The sequence below is a fragment of the Rhinopithecus roxellana genome, chromosome 15 (genome assembly GCF_007565055.1).
Source record: "Rhinopithecus roxellana isolate Shanxi Qingling chromosome 15, ASM756505v1, whole genome shotgun sequence".
NCBI lineage: Eukaryota > Metazoa > Chordata > Mammalia > Primates > Cercopithecidae > Rhinopithecus > Rhinopithecus roxellana.
The window spans coordinates 87133353-87153728 of record NC_044563.1 but is presented as its reverse complement, the minus strand read 5'-3'; the positions used below and the strand labels follow the sequence as shown (position 1 = coordinate 87153728).

The 20376-nt window shown below is 42.8% G+C and overlaps 1 protein-coding gene across 2 annotated transcripts in view; it reads right to left on the bottom strand.

Annotated features, from left to right (window-relative positions):
• The window catches only part of SYT9 (synaptotagmin 9), a 229336-nt gene that overhangs the window by 36972 nt on the left and 171988 nt on the right, over window positions 1-20376 (bottom strand). The window contains exons 4-7 of one of the 2 annotated variants that reach the window (XM_010360966.2): window positions 14196-14316; window positions 12235-12406; window positions 9737-9866; window positions 2063-2127 (exon numbers count right to left, since the gene is read on the bottom strand). In XM_010360966.2, the coding sequence (XP_010359268.2) occupies window positions 2110-2127; window positions 9737-9866; window positions 12235-12406; window positions 14196-14316 (441 nt within the window). In that variant the 3' untranslated portion in view covers window positions 2063-2109. Of the gene's footprint in view, window positions 1-2062; window positions 2128-9736; window positions 9867-12234; window positions 12407-14195; window positions 14317-20376 lie in introns of those variants that run through there. The other variant, XM_010361027.2, reaches the window with a different exon arrangement.

Here is a 20376-nt window from a genome sequence, read left to right as displayed (position 1 = left end):
GTATAACTCACCGTAGTGTACCATATACCTAAAAGTTACAATTGCATTGAATTATAAAGTTCCCCTTGCTTTGTAGAAAGCCTCTTTTCTTTATTTCAAGCATTTTGATTATCAGTATCATCACATTTTATGTCCTGAATTTTATCTAAGGTGTGAAAAAATATGTAAGTCTACCACCACTGACTGAAGACTTTAAAGATACATTTGAGTTTTCCATAAAAATAGATAATGTAGAAATAAAAATAATACAATTGCTAAAATTATTGTTGTTAAAAGAGTATAGATTTTCATTTTTTTTTCTAAATAAATGAATTGCAGTACATCACATAAGACATTGAAGGGAAAGGTCAATTGAAGGGAAAGATTAGGTATGTGACTAATCTTCATTCCTGAGGAACTGTGCCTTTATCAGCTCAAGGGAGTGATTATAAAATGAAGAGCTTCCCACAGGCCCTGAGACTCCATGTAGAATTTGAATAACATATAAATGCAAAAGGGAAGCAGTTTTTTTCTTAACCTTATATAATATTTGTATGTCATTGAGAGCCAAGTGTCCCTCTTTTCACCATGCTTGTTTTAACACACAAGTTAATTATCTGAACATTAATAATTCGCTCCATTAGGAAAACTTTAATGGGAGTCTACTGTCGCTACACACTTTGTTAGGTATTGGACATACCACAGTGAGCCAGGCAGAAGAGCTGATCTCGCGACAGCTTTGGGAATGGTTCTCTTCACTCCCAGAGAACACCACCTGGGGCAGTGTGAGTGTTCACCTATATCCTAAATAAGATGTTTTTCATTTCAAATAAGAGAAATTCTGCTTATTACTGCTTACACAACAAAGGGAATTTATACATCTACATACTTATAAAGGCCAGAGGTAACGCTATGTTTGGGAGAGGTTTGATTCAGGAGCTCAACCACATGACTGAGAGTCTGGTTTCTTTGTATCTATGGGCTTGGTTTCTCCCTAAACCTGGATCTTCCAAAAAGATCCAAAGAAGCCACAGCTGCTCCCAGGGTATATAGTGCTTTGTTTATATCCAACAAGAAAGAGAGAGCATCTTTGTCCAAACATTCACACCAAATGTTTTATAATACTGTTGGATTGAATCAGCGCATGCAGTGGTAATACCTATGGTTAGCTCGACAGGTTTAGTGTGGAACTAAGTCACACATATTGTCACCAGAGACAAGGATGGAGCCAGGCTCCCTAGAATCATTAATCAGAAATCAGGGCCATCAGAAAGGGGGCTTGATGTTGAGGAGGCAACTAATAAATATTCACACTGTCGGTGTATGGGTCCCCACAGGACTGGGCAGGATCTTTTGTGAGGTTCCCTTCTGCTTTTTGTTGCTGGAGTGTGAGTACTAAAACCACCTATCCCCACATAGACCCTCCATTAACTTGGCTGTACTAGTCTACTCTCTTCATTACTACAACTTAAGTATTCACTCATGGGACTTCCCAATTTCTATTCCTTAGGAAGCATCAACAGTTTACACCCCAAGACTCTTTGAATCCCAGGCTCAAAATCGTCAACTTGCTCTTCCACCTCAGCTATTGTATCATGACACTGATCCAATGCTAACCAAGGTCCCCATCCCCCCACTTCATCTCCCTCATCGCATGGAGAGACCCACCTTAAACCACACTTCAAAGTCTCAATAAATAAGACTCTGCCCTTCCCCTTCCATTACCTGGGAAAGCAATAAACTCAGCTTTGTCTTATCAATAGGTTGTTCTGGTAATGTTTGGAAGACAGCATTTGACAGGTGCATCTTCTGAAAGATTCATATCCAGGAGCAGTGGTCTTCCTGAATGTCCTCTGCCAGGGTGCTTCACCTTTGCCCCAGGCCCCATTCCCCAGGAGGGAATAGTCTTCCTCTCACCAGACTATGAGGAGGGAGTGTGTTTCTTTCAGAGAGTGGCATAAACCATTCTGGTTCATTTCATCTGCGGGGAAAGAATTGGCCTATCACGTTAAAATCACCTCTGAATGCCATCCCTGGAGACGGAGACAGCTGATGGCTCAAGCCCACTGTCATCCACCTTCCTATTTAATAGCTATTCAAGGGTGCAGCAGGGATGCTCCAAGGCAGTGACTACTGGAGCAAGGTCATCTGTGAATGAGAGGAGAGTCAAGATGCAGTTGACTTTCTGTTCAGGCAGAAATGTTATTTTCTACCACATTGTCATTATCTTTTATACCTCTAGTGTTTACCCTAAGTACTCCTATGTTTTGTATGATTACTATCTCTACAAACCTTCAGAAAAGTCACAAAAGTCAACCATCCCTGATAAAGATGAGAAAATGCCTACCGTCTCTCTCTCTTTTTTTCTACAGATAATTCAATACAAGAAAGAAGATTTGCTTGGGAAGGTCTGAATGACTCTGGCTTTGTTTGTTAACCATAACCTCTACCAGCTGGAAACACAATGCCCCACTAATACTAACACTGCCTGCTTGTCCAAACAGCATTCTGGCCACTTATAGCAATTGACACAAATTCTAACAGGTCTGTTAACGTTTTTCGGATCCCAAACTTGCAGTACATTCTTATGTTCTCGGCAATCAGTTTTGCTTCAGCGGCCCTGCAGGTGTTTATGCATGCTGGCACGCTAAATCTCACCATTCAAAATAGTTTAATTTTACAACAAAATCTGAAGAATAATTTCTTCATTTTGTCAAAAAATACCCCAGTCCTATTATTTTTCTCTTCTTTATCTTCACGGGTAGGTGGGGCAAAGCATTACCTTGTATAAAACTGCTGCTAAAATATATTCCTAGTGAGAAAGGTCAACTTGTGGGTTAAAGTCCTTGTCACCTCCTGATCAGTTTTCACTCAGGTGACAGCAGTCCGCCATTCACCATTGGGATCTCTGTGTGTTTCTTCTCCCTTATGAAAGGAGATATTGAGTGCTCTAGGACTTGGCTGCCCACATCAAGTACAGAGGGACCCCTCATGATTCGCTAAGGGGCCTCAGTTCTGAATATTTCTCATTATTCAAAAATGCAAAGCCATTGTCATTACGTGGCAGTTCACTGGAACCAAGGGAGGAAATGATCCCTTTTCATGTTCTTCTCCTCAATAGAGAAAAGGTAATTAAAACTTGGAGCTTAATAAGGGCCATCTCCATTTGAACAGCCTAATACAAATCCATTCTCAATACCTTTTTATACCTTGTCTGAACTGACTTCTACTGTGTACTCCACTGCATGGAGAATTCTGGAAATTTAGAACGAAGGGAACCCAATTCATTTTATATATATCACATTCATTCTTTTTTTTTCATTTATTCAACAAATGCTAATTCAATACCTATGTAACAGAAATAATGTTCTTATTGTCTGTAAATCATGTTGTCCCATGCATTGAATACATGCCATATATTATAGGAAGCTGAGGGCTGATAACTCAAGGCAAATGATCAGCTAGTCCCCTATGAAATAAGTATCTTATTTCATGTTACATGTAGAAATGACCATGTAACTTTATCTTAAAGCCAGGCCTTGTTGAGAAAAATGGGATCCAAATTTCAAATGTTTCCTTACATGTTGAGAGGAAACCTTGGAGGTCTGAGCCTGAGTCATAGGTAGAGAGAAATCATGCTAGGATATATAGTGTTTCCACCAGACAGGAAGAGGAAGCAGAGAGTCTTTGGCAGAAGAGATACAGAGAAGAGAGGAGGAGAGGTTCTGGCTTTACCATTCAGGCTTGAAACCCCAAGTTCAGATGGATTGAGGGGGAAGCTGAAGGCAAACTTGACCCCTGGGCCAACACAGGCTAGAGGAACAATGTAGAAATGACCATGTAACTTTATAGGCATGAACAGGATGCCTGTGATGGCACTGAGTCTCCTGTGGCTCCCTTGTGTGCCCAAATGCCTGAAGGGTGTGAGCGTATTGGTTGTTAGAATTTCAGGGAATTCCACCAAGTGGGGAATGACTCTGTATTAAGTGCTGCAAAGAAAAGCTCCCAGGCCAAGCATTGAGTGGGAGGTGCTACCCACCCCCGGGAACCCACAGGGACTTCAATAGCTGATGTGGGGCCTCATCAGCCTCAAGATGGCCAAGTTTCTATGCTGAGACAATAGCACACAGTTACACCAGCCAAGATCCTCAGCAGCAGAGGCAGTGATGATGAAGTCTGATGCCCAAAGACAAGCAGAACAATATGCACAGTGCCAGTCAATGCCACAAGGTAGCCTTCGTACTTCCCTATACCTAGCTGGGAGGGAGGAAGGAGAGAGGAGACCCCCAGGAAGAAGAGAAAATAACCCAAAGAGACTGACATAACCTGGAAAAGACTAAGAACTACTAATTAGCAAGATAAAGTTCATTTTCCCCTTACTGTTTCTTACCAAGATGGTATGTATCCTTTTAGATAATAAAGAAATTTATGTTTTCTTGCCCTATTTTAACGTGATTTAAATGTTTCTTGTTTTTTCTATTTTCATTCATAACAAAAATTTTGTTCTCAGAGACACTAAGACATGATGCTGGACTATATGGGGGGAGCACCTCATAATATGGGCAAGATGCTGCAGCAGCATGTAGCCCTCCACGTCCTGACTGCTCACTTCTCTTTTGCCATCCCTTAACACACATATTAGGCTTTTGCTGTGTTTATTTACCTAGCCCATAAGCCACTCCTTCAGAGGGCAATGCATGGAATTGCCAGCCTTGGTTCCACACCAACTGACAGGGGTCCGGAATTCAGGTGTTTCCAAAGACCTGCAGTCTTGGGTGCCTTACTGCTTGCTGAGTAGCAGCACTTTCTAGGACTTTCCCCATTGTGTGTTTCAGTCCATGCTTTTCTTTTTTTCATGTCTCAGTCTTCTTCCCTGCTAGTCTGGTTCTCAACAAGACCCAAGCCCTGCAACACACCCAAATCCCCTTGATGGGAGCCTGATTTCCTACGTGGCTTTTCTCAGTCACCCCATCCTCTCCCCACTCCCATCTTTCCTGGTGAGGTACTCCTTTCCTAAATCTGTTGTGAATGACAATTTGGCCATAGTACTAAAGGCTCTCACTTTAAATTCCTTTGGGAAGCAGTCATTCACATTCATTTTAGACAATTCCCCTGTCCTGTGAGGACTCTTCTCAAGAAGTCTACTCCCAAAATTCCTGCTGAGGTGGGTACCAGGTCACATTTTCATGACCCCAGACCTGCAGCAAATTGCACCAGGATGGACACCTAATCAAATCTTGGGCAATCAGATACATTCTCCTGGGAATATGTGGACCTCCAAGACTCCAGATAGGCCCTGCTGGACAATTGATAGATAATATCTAGAGATGGTTTACAGGGGCTACTTGTGTAACTCCAAGACAAGTCTGGGTAAAACTGACAGTTGCTGTAGTCCTTTGACTCTACATTTATACCCTTCTGGATGCTGAGGGTGATAAATGAGGGCTCTGTTTATGTCTGGGCATATTGTACCATAACTGCCCCCTGGTTATGCTTGGCATTATGCAGTCCTGAGTTGAAGAGGGCCAGGAGTCTCAATGAGCTGGTCCCAGCAGACAGTCTGACATGCAGAATTTTGTAGCTGTATGTACGTGTATGTACAAAGGCTGAGCTTGGAGTGAGGAAGACATCCAAAATGGGCCATGCCTTGAATAGAACTTTGGTGTTTGGAATCTTACATCTATGCCTATTAGGATAATATTGCTGATCTTGACTATATATTCTGGTTGGATTCTCTTTCTTCTGTCTTTTAGAAAAGTGAAATTTCATTTAACCACATAGTATCTGTGTCTGTTCTTCCCACCAAACCAAGATTAGTACTTATTCATACAACAGATGTTACATGGCACTACACAGGGAAGCGATGAAAACTTGGAACTATGTCCTATTATTCTCCATGAGGCTCATGATGTTGGTCATCATACAGGAGGGTAGGAAAGGTGTTGCGATATGGCCAGGCCAACACCATCTTCTCTTGAATTGGTGGAGTAGGGTGCCGAGCGAAGGGAGCTCTTAGAGTTCTGTCATCTGAGGCCCTACGAAGGGGGTGCTCTGATCTCTAAACCCCAGGCAGTCTGCTTGGGGGAGTTTTCACAGCTTTCCAAACCTTTGACATCATGGGGAGTAAAGGGAGTCCTACTGGCTGACCTTTGAGTGTGCAGTGAAGTCATCCAGAATCCCTGTGAGAGAAACGGATTTTTGAACTCACTGGCTTTGAAGATTCCATCTGCCACCTGCCCTGGCAAGGTCAGGGTGTATTGGACGCAACCTTGAGCAGGCTGCCAGATCTCTGCAGGGCTCAGAGTTTAGACCTAACCAATTCCTCAGCAGTGAAGAGCTTCTGTGAGGCCAGCCTCCCTCCATGCTAAATCCCAGTGCCCCCATCTTCGTTCTCTCTCCCTCTCTCTCTGTCTTCCATACACACATGCTCATGAGTGCACCCTCACATATTCTGTTATCATGAGCACTGAGATTTAATTGCTGGTTTTTGTTTTAAAGCAGACATTTAAAAGGTTCTTAGAGAGCATAACAGCAGCTTGTCTTTAAGACCAAGAAAAAGAGGAAAAGAAACAAAACTCAAATATGTACATCTGTGTTTAGCCAAGTACTGGATGACCCCTTCCTCCGATCTGAGATGATGGCTCACTGGGGTGCAGGAGTGGTGGATTCCTGGCCTTTCTCTTATTCTCTATGACACACATGGATGATATTTCTTCATAGGACATAGTCCCATAAGGACACACAGCAGCCCCTTAAATCTGGGGCATATATAATAACAACTGTAACTGAAAACTTTACTGAGTGTTTACTATATATACATCAGCTACAATGCTGCATTTCATTGTTTAATCCTCACCATCCCTCTTGTGAGACAGGAAATGTTATGGCCACTTTACAGATGTGAACACTGAGGTTCAGAAGGGGAAAAACAAACATCTAGTGAGTGGCAGGACAGCAATTCAAATGTAGGTCCTTCCAACTCCAAAGTGAATGTTTCTGGCCACTCTGCCTGTTGCCTCCTCCATCCTTACAGTTGCTAACGAAGTATGGTCAACCTCTCCAATACTGTTTTTCATCTCATCTGGTACCATTGCCCCAATTCTGTGAGCTCAACATTCATTTTTAAAAGAAAAAACATCACTTCCTCTCTCAGGGTGGATCTGGAGTCCTGGACGTGTACTTCAAAGAGACAGGAAGCAACAGGGAAGAGGCAGCCTCCCTCTGCCTCTGCGTACGTGAAGGTTTGCCCTCCCTCTGCTTATATGAAGGTTTGTCCTTCATATAAGCTGTGCAGGCATTTCATTTCCTTAGTTCTGCTGTAACAGTTGAGAAATGACCATTGTATTGGCCAAAGTAATTTTAGCCACTGTAACAAATGACTTCTAAGTTTCAGTAGTTTAACCCTAATGGCATTTACTTTTCAGTTACATAACTGTGGAGCACAGATTTCCAAAAAGCTGAGTGTTTGGGGTTTAAGGAATATCTCTCAGGTGAACGAATTTATACCATGAAGGAAAAGGCCTCCAAGGCCTGCTCCCTGCACTCTCCTTTGTGTAACACATGCATATACTGCCACTCAGGGGCCCGTGTGCAACACTCTGCCCAGGGCTACTCCCCTGCCTAGGTCACCGAAAAAAACTGCTTGTGCACGAATCAGGGCTTATCTCTCAGCCCTACACCACACGCCTCATCCTTACTCCTTTCTCATTTCCTGTTTCCTGAGAAACACAGAACTTTAATACTCTCTGATACTACTAATTACAAATAAGAATTAAAATCAGCAATGGCTCATAAGGGTGCAAAAAGTCTATTACAACTCTTCTAAATGCCACTGCTAGTGACAGGCCCCCAAAATTTAATGAGCCCGCAGATGGACTCCTTTGAGAATTCTACCAGGAGCTGAAGAAGTGAGGTATAGTTCAGTGGACACTAGTCCCCAGCTCCTTCTCAAGTGGCTCATAGATCCTGTGGATCTCCTTTAGGGATTAATTTTGAGTCTGGAAAAGAATGATTTTTGCTCTTATGGCCCAGGGGCAGAACTATCCTTAGGAACCTGCAAATTAGGGGGCCCTAGGCTCTTCTTGAATACATCTGGGTGCCCTGATAGTTAAAATCCATAAACCCTGTCTTGCCCTTCTCCTTCCTGCACCACCTCCAACAAATATTTCCCTTGGTTCCCCTGTCTGGGTTTGGGACCTCTCTGTCTCTCCACAACTGCCCTGTGTTCACTTCAACCAGACTCACCTGACTATCAATGGCAGGGGGCCCACACTGGGTGAGGCTCTAGTCTTGACCTCTCAGATGGCTTTGCATGGAATGGAGCTGCCTGCACCAGGAGAACAGTGGAAAGTTCTCTGCCTGGAACCCATGTGTCCTCAGTAAATAACTGTTGCTGCCTTCCTGGTTTTCCAATTCCCGGGGGCTTAGTTCTCTTTACTTATTGAGAGCATGAAGGAGAGATGCTTTACAGTCTCCTCTAAGCACAATAAACGTCTCTCTCCTTTGCACTTTTGTAGCACTTTATATGGATGGAAATGCTTACATTTGTGTCTCTCGGTGATTAGTTTACATGTCATCTTTTGTTTATTTTACAGTCTGGAAGTTCTACAAGGGAAAGGACTGTTTCTTATTTTTATCTGTATTCTCTGTAGCTATTATAGCATTTGACCCTCAGAAATGTTACTTAGGGAGTGCAAATTATTTTTGAGAGAACGAGTTAGTGAATAAATAAGAGAGTGAATCAATGAGCAAAGATAAGTGGGGGAAGAATGAATGAGAAGTAAAGGGGGAGGGAGTGAATGAATGACGATGTGAGTGGCAGAATGATGGCCAATTGCCTTCAGGTTTTCACTCTCCTCTTATTCTATGCAAACAGAACCCTCGTTTTTAGTTGGACACATTGACCCAACAAAAGGATTACACTTCTAACTATTCCCTGCAATTTGACATGTCCACGTGACTAGGTTTTGTGACTAAACTAAACGTAAGTAGCAGTGTTGCATGAGAATTCAAAGAGAATCCTTAAAAAGGGAATGTGTGCCCTTTTGGCTCTTCCCCTTTTGCACATTTTTGTGGCCTAGAAAATATGCAGTGGTTGGAGCTTAGCAGCCATATCGTATAATGAGGGTACTTCAAGGAACAAAGCCACACTGGGACAGTGAGGCAGAAAGATAGAAGTCTAGGTCTCTTGTTGATCATGGAGCTGCTAAGATATCCCAGACTGCCTTCCTCTAGACTTTTTTGTATATAAGAGAGAGAAAAAAATTTTTCATTTCATTTGTTTTTAATTTTTGCAGTTTTGGTTTTTATTATATGCAGTTGAACCTGATACTAACCAGCTTGCCCAGAATCACAGGTTGGTGCCAGAGCTGGTCTTAGAATCAAGGCCTCATGTTTTTTCCAAAGTCAGTCTCAAGTCACTGTATGAAGGCCTGAAAGTCCATACTCACCCACACCTTGCAGATGCCCTCCAAGTACCAACCCAAAGCCTTAACACAGAAGCACGGAATCTTGATCTTTTAAAAACACAATCAAAATGAGGGATGATCTCTGATCAATATTCAAAACCTACCAGACTGGTGGGAAGCACAGATTCAGCCTCAAATTGAATGCAAGTCCCAGCAGCCCCAGGAAATGCAACCAGGAAAACCTGTCTATGACATCGATCCTGGTGGACTCATATGTTTGGCAGCTCCTGCATTTCAGTACTAAAGCATTTACTCTTATGTAAAGTGGAGCATGTGGATTAGGGTCTTACCTCCACCAGGGAATGCCAGTGTGCAATGGGCTTCCGAGGATATGACAACATTTCACTCCAGTGGTCTCTGCCCAGCCTCTCAGCCTCGTTGCCTACTTGACACACGCCGATAATCTCATTGTGACCTACACTGTGAAAATGGCCCACAATAGTTTTTTCTTAAAATTTTGGTATGTAAGATCAATAGCTACTCAATTAAACTGATGAAGGAATTGGGGACGTAGTGTTTTTTTTTTTTTTTTCATTTCCTCACTTAAAACTGCAGGCTAAGCTTCACGGCCAATAGAACTTGGGATCTAACATATACCCTGGCTGTCCTAACACTGACATGGGTCAACTTGTTTCCAAGAACCTTGTTCGAAGAACCCCATGATTTGCGTTAAGGATGCCACCTCTCATTCTGGATCTAGGCTGGCCTCCACATAATAAAGAGGAAGCCATCTGCAAAGAGTTTCTTGCAATAATGGCTGCTCTAACTCCCACAAGAGGCAACCAAGCATGGGTGAGGGAGCAGTTTTGTGTCTGGCAGCCATGGGTCTTGAGCCCACAAAGTAGAGTAAGTGAAGGAAGCTCATAGATCTTCCTGCTCCCTCTCTTTAGAGAAGACTGTTATTTGTCTTACATTCGTCCCTCTTTTCTTCTAAGTTCAGCTTCTTTGGCCCACTTAGTTTCCCAACTATAGAAAGATACATAGCTCCTTTGACCTTGAGGCTAATATTTCCTTTTTTTTTTGAAATGGAGTCTCTCTCTGTTGCCCAGGCTGGAGTGCTATGGCATGATCTCGGCTCACTGCAACCTCCAGCTCCCGGGTTCAAGCAATTTTCCTGCCTCAGCTTCCAAGTAGCTGGGATTACAGGTGCATGCCACTATGCCTGGCCAACTTTTGCATTTTTTAGTTGAGACGGGGTTTCACCATGTTGGCCAGGCTGGTCTCGAACTCCTAACCTCAAATGATCCACCTGCCTCAGCCTCCCAAAGTGCTGGGATTACAGGTGTGAGCCACCGTGCCCCGCCAAGGCTAATATTTCTGAAACTTTCCCTAGGTAAGTCTCTGCTTTGAGCCATTTTTGTTTTCCCTAGCAGTTTTTTAAAAAGTCCCTGGTATAACTGGACTGATATGGCCAATTCTTTAATTCTATAGGATCCAAACTCACATACTTTCTCTTTTTTTTCCCCTCCTGCAAAGATAAGTGATTTTTCTCCTATTTGTGTATGGAGCATAAAGGTAAGATGAGGGTGGGGAGGTCATGTGAAGGATATTTGAGTCCCTGCTCATTAAAATCAAATGTATGCAGAAGCCCCATGAATTCTGCCATGAATTTTTCCAGGCCAGATTCATGAGTTTACTGAGAATTAAATTAAGGCAGAGCTCACATAATCAGATTTGTCCATGCAGGAAACTTGGCAATAGCTTAAAAATTGCTGGCCTAGGCTTCCACAGTTGGTGGGCAATGTCCCCTACTGGGGCCTGACACTATTGGTGTTGTTTCTTGCCCACAGGAGATGGGACAAGGTCTACTGCTCAGCATGGGCTGTCACACTCATGGGCAGCTGAGCCAATCCACGTGCTCCTTGGGTTGGAAGACTGTCATGCTTCATGCAGGCATCTGCTGGAAAGAGTGTGCAGGTCACTGAAGCTGCTTCCTGATATTTCAGAGGTATGTGGGAAAATTCTTAGTCACAAATAATATTAGAAGTCAGAATAATTTTTTAAAAATAATGTGCCCAGACCATGTGGGAGGTTTCCAATTAAAGAGAGACTTTGCATTTCAGTCTAATGACTGGTTTAACATGTATAATTCCCTGTTGGTACTTCCTTTGCATATTAAAGTGACTGTTTTTCAAATCTGTCCTTTAAATACACAATTGGCTACAATGCAGGCTATAAATATCTCTTCTGTGCTGTATTAATTAAAAAGTTGAGCATCTTATACATTTTAATGTACCTTGTCATCCACACTGATTCTAGCATTTTCAGGACAACATTTTTGTGTTTGCTTTCAGACTTAAGTGGAAGGAAACAATCTTTATTAAATACTTGCGAGAAGGAAAAAGATTGAAGTTGTGTATTTAGAAATGTTGATGGTCTGGCTAAAGTAATCATTCTGCCATTTTCAGTGGAATCTTTCCAATGAAGGGCAGTGGGGACTGCCTGACAGAAGATAAAACCTGTGGGGCCACAGTTCTTCAAGCTGAGATTCTAGGAGTTATGCAAAGATGAAAAGGGGAAGAGGTGGAGGTTGGGGGAGGATGGAGGAAGAGAAAAAAAATGAGAAAGGGGCAGAAAAGAATGGGAGTGCTGAGCGACACTTTGGTAGTCTGACTCTACAGCATGGTTTAGAGGTGACTCCTGTCAATGTGCTTCCCATGCACTGCTAGTTGACTCATTTCCTGCAGCCTGGGACACCAGCTAAGAATCTGTGGCTGCTGCTCCCCCTCTGCCCTCCCAGCCCTGGACGCACTGAACTTGCACTGGAAAAGAGTTCCAGGTATCTCACCGGTCATAGTCCATGACCGCTATGGACAAGTGGATTTGGTCAATGTTCTCGGGAGGGACATCAAAGACTATGGCTTCATTGTAAACAGGATTCAAGGTGTTCCTCTTGGTGGATGTTTTCCTCTTCTTCAGTCGTCTGCCATCACACATCAGCGAGACTTTCACGTAGGGATCTGGACAGACCATGAGAAGCAGTACTGTGAGGATTAGTGTAGATTTAGGTGGGCAGTTATATCACTGTGGGTTTTCATGAACTATGGTATGTCGAATTCCTTTACCTGCCTGTGGACTGGAGTTGGAGGATTGTCATTAATATGATATCTGGGGAGCAACTAGAGTGAGGATAATTAAGTCACTCATTCAAGATAAAGCACAGGATACTGTCTCCTGAAAATGTGTGAAATTTAAAAATAGTTTGAAAACATCTGTTATGGAATGAGGAGACATTCCAGCTAGAACTCAAGACTGGCCTGGCCAGGATAGGAAGAGAAATGCACCAGCATTTCCAAGGCTGAAAACAGGCCCCCCAACTCTGAGCCACCTCAGGGAATATTTTCAGGATTTTAAGAAAGGGAATTCCTAGACTCTTTTAATTTCTGAATTCCTAGAGGACAGAGAGAACATCTGGGAGTGGAATTCCTTAAGTACAGAGACGTTGAGCCCCTAAAGTGGCCTGCCCTTGGGTTGCAAAGGGAGAAGCAGCTCAGCATATCAGGGAGAGAAAGGCCGCAGGCTTTCTTGTGGTGCAACACTGTGATGGGGTGACAGGTGGCAAGGCTGGCCTCTGCTCCAGAGAGGGCTCTTCTGGTCCTAACAGCTATCTCACTCTTCTTCTGTTCCGTGGGAAGTCCTTGTTCTCTTTTCACCTGCATAACCATGCATTGCTTTGACTCCTATATATAGTCCAGTAGGGACTTAGATGACCAGAGGGACCACAGCTATTTTTTTTTTTTCTGCTTAAAAAAAAAACACTGGGGTATAGGATGCAGAATATATTGCATATGGTGTTCTTTGATTTCAGAGGATGTAAGCCAGGGTGTATTGGGTGTTTTGTGACCACATTTGGGAAACACCTGCAGAGGTTGCTTGTGAATTTGCAGTTAGCAATGCATATAGAGGCATTTTTTTCTTGTTAGGGTTCAGAATTTAATGCTTGGTTTACTGGAAAAACTAAAATTCATAGTTCACTTTAATAAGCAAATAGGATTGTTCTCAGCCTTCAATGAGCCTGGGATGATGATATTTGAGGAAAGACCTAATTAGATAAGCTTTATCAATATGTGTAAACAATAGGTCCAATTTAAAATTATGGTGAGGGAGACCCAAGAGAGTACTATTATCCCTTGTTATCCACAAGGAATTGGTTTCAGGACCCTTCACAGATAGGAAAATCCAAGGATGCTCAAGTCCCTTATATAAAATGGCATCATATTTGCATATAACCTACGCACATTATCCTGTATACTTTAAATTATCTCTAGATTGCTTACAATACCTAATCTGGTATAAATGCTGTGTAAATAGTTGTTATCCTGTATTGTTTAAAAAACTGTATTATTTTTATTGTTGTATTGTTTTTTTCCTGAGTATTTTAAATCCATCATTGGTTGAATCTACAGATGTGGAACTGGTGGATACAGAAGGCTAACTGTATTAATAACAATAACTAACAATATGTAGCACTTAATATATGCTAGCACTGTTCTCATGGCTTTATATTTATTAATTCAGTTTTACAACAGCCCAGTGAGCCAGATACTATAATTACTCTCATCTTACCGATGGGAATCCAAAGCTCAGAGAGGTAAAATGACTTGCTCAAGGTCACACAGGTGTTAGGACTAGGATTAAGCCTAGGCAGTCTGGTTCCAGAGTCAACGTGCTTTATTACCTTACTAAAACATCATAAGGTACTTACTAAGTAGAAGTGCATGAGAAAGTCTGAATTTGAAAATGCCCCACCTGATGCTCCTGTTATGTCCATTGCCTTTAAATTCCTTGCTTTTATAATGGTAATGGTCAGTCTGCCAGCCGTTGGAAGATAGCACAGGGAAAACATCAGCTCTCCCAGATCCACGTTGTCCTGTTGAGAAAGCACAAACTGAAATATTAGAAAGTGTCTCCAGACTGGTGTGTAAGAGGCTCAGCTTCAGGCCGCACTGAAAGGGAACACACTGCCCCTTTTGCTCAGCTTGTAAATCCCTGGTATCTCTTCCCTTCATGTCAGTCGCAGGGAGAATAATAAATCCCTGCACTTTGGGAGCACCTCACCCTAAGGAGGCATAATCTATCTTTGGATGGCAAAGCTGTAAGCCTGTTCAGGCCTCTGCCACCATGTATCCAGCCACAGGCAGCCCTGTACAGACTCATGTGTCCAGGTAGCCCAGAACATACCCTCCAGCCTTAACAAGGCTGTGAGACTCCTCCACAGAGTCCCCCATGTGGCTCCACTCATACCACTACTACAATGCACACAGAGCCTCTAGGTCAAAGCTACACAAAGAGGTGCCCTGCAGTACTGTGGTGCGCCACTCACAGTCCAGGATAGCTCTGCACACAGCCCTATGCAGCATCATGAAGCCTCTCAACAGGTTTCCACACTGCCCCACACACTCCCCTACACAGCCCCCTCAAACTTGCCACCATATCCCTGTATACTCCTGCATACCCCCAACCTCCCACACGCAATCCCCATGCCACAGAGCACAGCACACACCCTGGCTGCACACAATCTGTGCAGACCAGCACACGGCTCCACTGGACCCTGGAAACTTACAGCCTGTCACATAGCTCCAAATAAGGACACTGCGTGAGCCTGAGAGTGGCACCCTGAGAGCCTACACATTCAGAGCCCTGGACACATCCAAGTACTTGCCTAGTCCTGCACTGCCTCCATGCAGGGAGAGAACAGAGGACCAGACTCCCAAGTGGCCCTGGTGCCTGTCTCTCACAGTTCCACTTTGCAGCAGCTCTTTCCTTTTCTTGGTGTGCCTCTAAAGACCCCCATTTCCCTCTACTGGGGAAGATATATCAGGCAGTGTGCAGCCATTCAAATAGGTCAGAAGACACAATTCTCTTTCTCCTTTTTAGCTCAGGGAGAGTATAACCAGAAAGGAGGGGGAACAAAAGCCATTTCATTTCGTTTCAATTTCTGAGAGATACCTGAGGTTATCGAGCTGAGGTGCCTGTGTCTAATTAATACAGTTTCCTACTGACAATGCTCTGGGGATTCAGGTTCTTGCCCTCAATGTCCACAGCTTTCCCTCCCCCTTCTCAGTTCTCCAAGGATGCTTCTATTTTTAGAAGCACAGATTCAGCTCTGGAAGGTCACCTCGCCCAACCTCCCTTTCTTGATTGCTTCCACAGGAGGATGAGGCAAAGGGATCTATTTGGTCACTAAGGCAGACGAATTACTCTGTGTCTTCTTGCATTATGCATTGCTTGCCCAGTGTAAATAAATGACCTCTCCTTGTAAGCTAGGCTTTCCTGGTTCCTGGAGCCCTGACCTCAAGAGACCCAGGTGACTGGGCCTTCCCCTTTTGGGAGATATGGGGGCTTGGGGACTAGAATTCTATAGGACTGGAGGTTTTACACACAGCAGACTCTGGCTTGCTCTGCGGTGCTGGGTTCCCTATTGCGGGAGCAGTGTCTGCCCTTACTGAAGAGGGGATTGACCCAGCCTCCTGCTGGTGGCAGAAAGGAAAGAGAGACCACAGCTGTCCCCACACATCACCCTTTTGTTTCCTGACCCCCTGGCCCACTTTGCTCTTCAACTTCTGTTTTCCTTTAAAAGGCTTTTCACGGCACCTAGCTCTCTCCTCTCCCCTCATCCTTCTCAGAAAATCTTGGTTTGGCAAAGTAAACACAGAATTAACCAAAACTATGCCTATGAAGCTTCATAATCAATTCTTTCAACATACATTTCCTGAGGGCCTGCACTGTGCACACACTTTGTAAGGTTCAGGATGTGAAAATGCATGCCATCAAATCTCTGCCCTCAAGACTGAGGCACATAATTAAATGTGATGTGTCAGATTACTTCCATGCTAGGTATGTTGGTTTGTTTGTTTTCCTCCGACATAAGCCCATTCACAAATATTTATACAATATGGCTATTTGCTCATAAGTTAAAAGAGAAAAGTCAAACCTCAGACTTGATGGTATATTCAGAATGTAAACCAAGCAAAAGTCCACATTTGTGCTTTAAAAAATAGCAAATTAGCTGGGTGCAGTGGCACATGCCTACAATCCTAGCTACTCTGGAGGTTAAGGCAGGAAGATCACTTGAGCCCAGGAGTACAAGTGCAGCTTAGGCAATCTAGCAAGATGCTGTCTCTTTAAAAAAAAGAAAGAAAGAAAGAAAGAAAGAAAGAAAGAAAGAAAGAAAGAAAGAAACAAACAACAGGCAGCTAAGTGCCTCTACCATGGAGAAGAACCAAAATAGCAAGTAGATATTCACACTTTGAATAGATCATCTAAGGGAGAACACTGGAATTCAACAAAAAAGTGACAGGAAGCACCAAAAGTAACAAAGGAAAAGGAAGCAATGTAGCCTGCTCAGTGGGGTTTGGCTGGGAGCTGGGAGAAGCTCCCTAACATAGGGAAGGGGTTAAGTGAGAGACCTCCCAGGGTCCACATTTCCACCACATACTATCCTACTCACAGGAGAGCCCCTCAACCCTCACAAGGCCTTGAGACTAACACAGAGAGCTGCCTAGAAATTGCACAGTGGTATTGTTTCAAAGAGAGAGCTCATGCTGTGACCCACAGGCCCGTAAGCCCTGAGCAGCTACAGCACAGTGACATTCTGAAAGCTGAGCCCCTAAAGGACTATGTCTTACCCTGGTTTTGGTGCCATTGATGCTACCACCAGGCCAGGGAGGAGATGAAGCCAGATCCTTTCATGTACCCTAAGGATAAATCCCACTGTCACTAGTGCTGCAAGCTGCTGGGGGACTGAGACATGAGCAAATCACATGCTGCACAACTACCTACCTATGCTGCTCCCAATGATAGTGTCTGTGCCCTCCACAGTGGCAGCCCTGAACTGAAGCCACCACTGCCCTCATCTGAGCATTCTGCTGACTGCCTGGGGACCACCGTGTTCCTACCTATCATAGGTATGCCTGAACATATTACCGGGGACCTGAGGACAAGTCTCAATTCTGGCAACCTGGTCCTGTCTCCTCAGTACTTGCGAATGCCATCCAGGGGCCTGGAAATCATCCAGCCTAGTCTATCACTGCTGGTACATGTGCACTCTTCCCAGGGTCTGAGGTAGGGGCAACTCAACCCCCTGGTACCACAACAATTGGCACCCACTTGCAAGCACCATGAGACTGGCCCATCCAACCCATTACAGCTCAGACCAACTTGGATTTCAGTGAGTGGCCGAATCACTGCTATTGCCATTGCCCACATCAAGCCTGCTGACCTAGAGCAAGAGAACCAGTCTACATGCCAGGCCCACTGCTGCCACTACTAGCATTTCAGCAAGCCACGGAGCCCAATAATTGGCTCACTTGGATCCACTAATACCAGAGCCAGCATACATCACTCTGGGGCTCAAAGACAGGCATCTTCAGCCCACGGCTGTACCACTGGGGCCAGAAGACTGGCCTACATAATAACTTAGTTCCCAGAAAACTTTATCACAGCCTCCACTATGCACACCCTAAGCTATCAAGGAAATCACAGATACCACTGACACTATGTATAGCCAAGGAGATCATAGAGACTACGCTATTGCTTGCATCCAAAATGAAACCCAAAATGCCCTACTCAACTCACATCATAGATAATCTTCAGAGAAGAGTCCTCTCTACAAAAGTAAATTTACAAAAATTGGAAGAAGTGATTGTTACACCAGATGTGCAGATATTAACATAATGACACAGGAAACATGACAAAGCAAGAAAATATGACACCTTCAAAGGAACACAATAATTCTACAGCAACAGATACCAATAAAAAAATCAATGAAATCATGGGTAAATAATTCAAATTGCTGCTTTTAAAGAAGCTCAGCAAACAAGATAATTTTGAAAAACAATACAGAAAATTGGAAAAGAATTCATTACAGAGATACACATTTTTTAAAAGAACCAAACAGAAATTCTGGAACTGAAGAATTCATTGAATAAAATACAAAATACAGTCAAAACCTCCAACAATAGAGTAGATTAAGCAGAATAAAGAATCTCAGAACTTGAAATCTTTTGAAATAATCCAGTCAGACACAAATAAATAAAAATAATAAAAAAGAATGAGAAAGGCTTTGTGACATATGTGACAACATAAAGTGACTCAATATTCTAATTATCAGTGCCCCCAAGGGCAAAGACGGAATGAAAGGGTTAGAAAATCTATTTAATGAAATAATAGATGAAAACTTCCCCAATCTAGAAAAAGACTTATACAAGGGGCTCAGAGAACCCCACATAAATACAAAGCAGGAAGGCCTTCTCTGCAGCATATTATAGTCAAACTATTTAAAGTCAAAGATAAAGAGGGGATTCCAACAACAGCAAGACAAAAGTGTCTAGTCACCTATAAAGGAAACCCCATCAGGCTCACAAAGTATTTCTCAGCAGAAACAATACAGGGCAAGAGAGACATATTCAAAGTGCTGAAAGAAAAAAAAAAAGCCATTTAAGTATACTATCTACCAAAATTATCCTTCACAAAAAAAGTCCTTCCCAGAGAAAAAAATGTTGAGGGAATTTATCACCACTAGACTGGCCCTAGAAGAAATGTCCAAGGAAGTCCTAAACCTGGAATAAAAAAGATAATATTTACCTTCATGAAAATACATCAAAGTATAAAACTCACTGGTAAACCAAACACACAAATGAGGAAGAGAAAGAATTCAAATGGTACAACTACAGAAAACCACCAAACCAAAATGACAAACAATTAGAAAAAAAGAGAGGAATAAAGAACATACAAAACAACCAGAAAACAGTTAAGAACATGACAGGAACAAAGCCTTGCATATTAAAAGCAATCTTGAGGCCGGGTGTGGCGGCTCACACCTGCAGTCCTAGCACTTTGGGAGGCCAAGGCAGGTGAATCACCTGAGGTCAGGAGTTCGAGACCAGCCTGGCCAACATGGTGAAACGCTGTCTTTCCTAAAAATACAAAAATTAGCCAGGCATGGTGCTGGGTGCCTGTATCTCAGCTACTTGGGAGGCTGAGGCAGGAGAATCACTTGAACCTGGGAGGTAGAGGTTGCAGTGAGCTGAGACCGCACCACTGCACTCCAGCCTGGGTGACAAGAGCAAAATTCTGTCTCAAAAAGGAAAAAAAAAGAGCTATTGAATGGAAATAGATTAAATTATCTGTTTAAAATATATAGACTGGCTGAATAAATAAGAAAACATTATCCAACTATATGCTGCCTACAAGAAATATACTTTACCTGTCAAGGTACATATACACCCAAAGTAAAGAGATGGTAAAAAATTCCACTCAAACAGAGACCTAAAGTAGGCAGAAGTAGCTATACTTAGATCAGATCAAACAGACTTTAGGTCAAAAACAGTAAAAATGACAAAGACAAAGAGGGTCATTATATAATGCTAGAGGGATCAATCCAGCAAGAGGATACAACAATTCTGAATATTTATGCATCCAACCTTTGAGTGCCCAGATTCATAAAGCAAATATAACTAGAGCTAAAGAGAGAGATAGACTCCCATAAAATAATATTGGAAAATTCAACGCCCCACTCTCAGCGTTAGTCAAATCATCTAGACAGAAAATCAACGACAACAAAAAATTGGATTTAAACTACACTTTAGAAAAAGTGGAACTAATACACACACACAGAACATTTTATTCAACAACTGTAACATACACATTCTTCTAAGCACATGAAACATTCTCCAGGATACAGCATATGTTAGGTCACAAAACGATTCTCAACACATTTTTAAAAATCAAAATCATATCAAGTATCTTCAGGTCACAATGGAATAAAACAATAAATATTAGGAGGAATTCTGGGACCTACAGATACACGGAAATTAAAAAACATACTTCTGAATGACTACTGGGTCAATGAGGAAATTAAGATGAAAAACAGAACATTTCTTGAAACAAATGTAAATAAGACATGTGCCAAAACCAATGGGATAGAGCG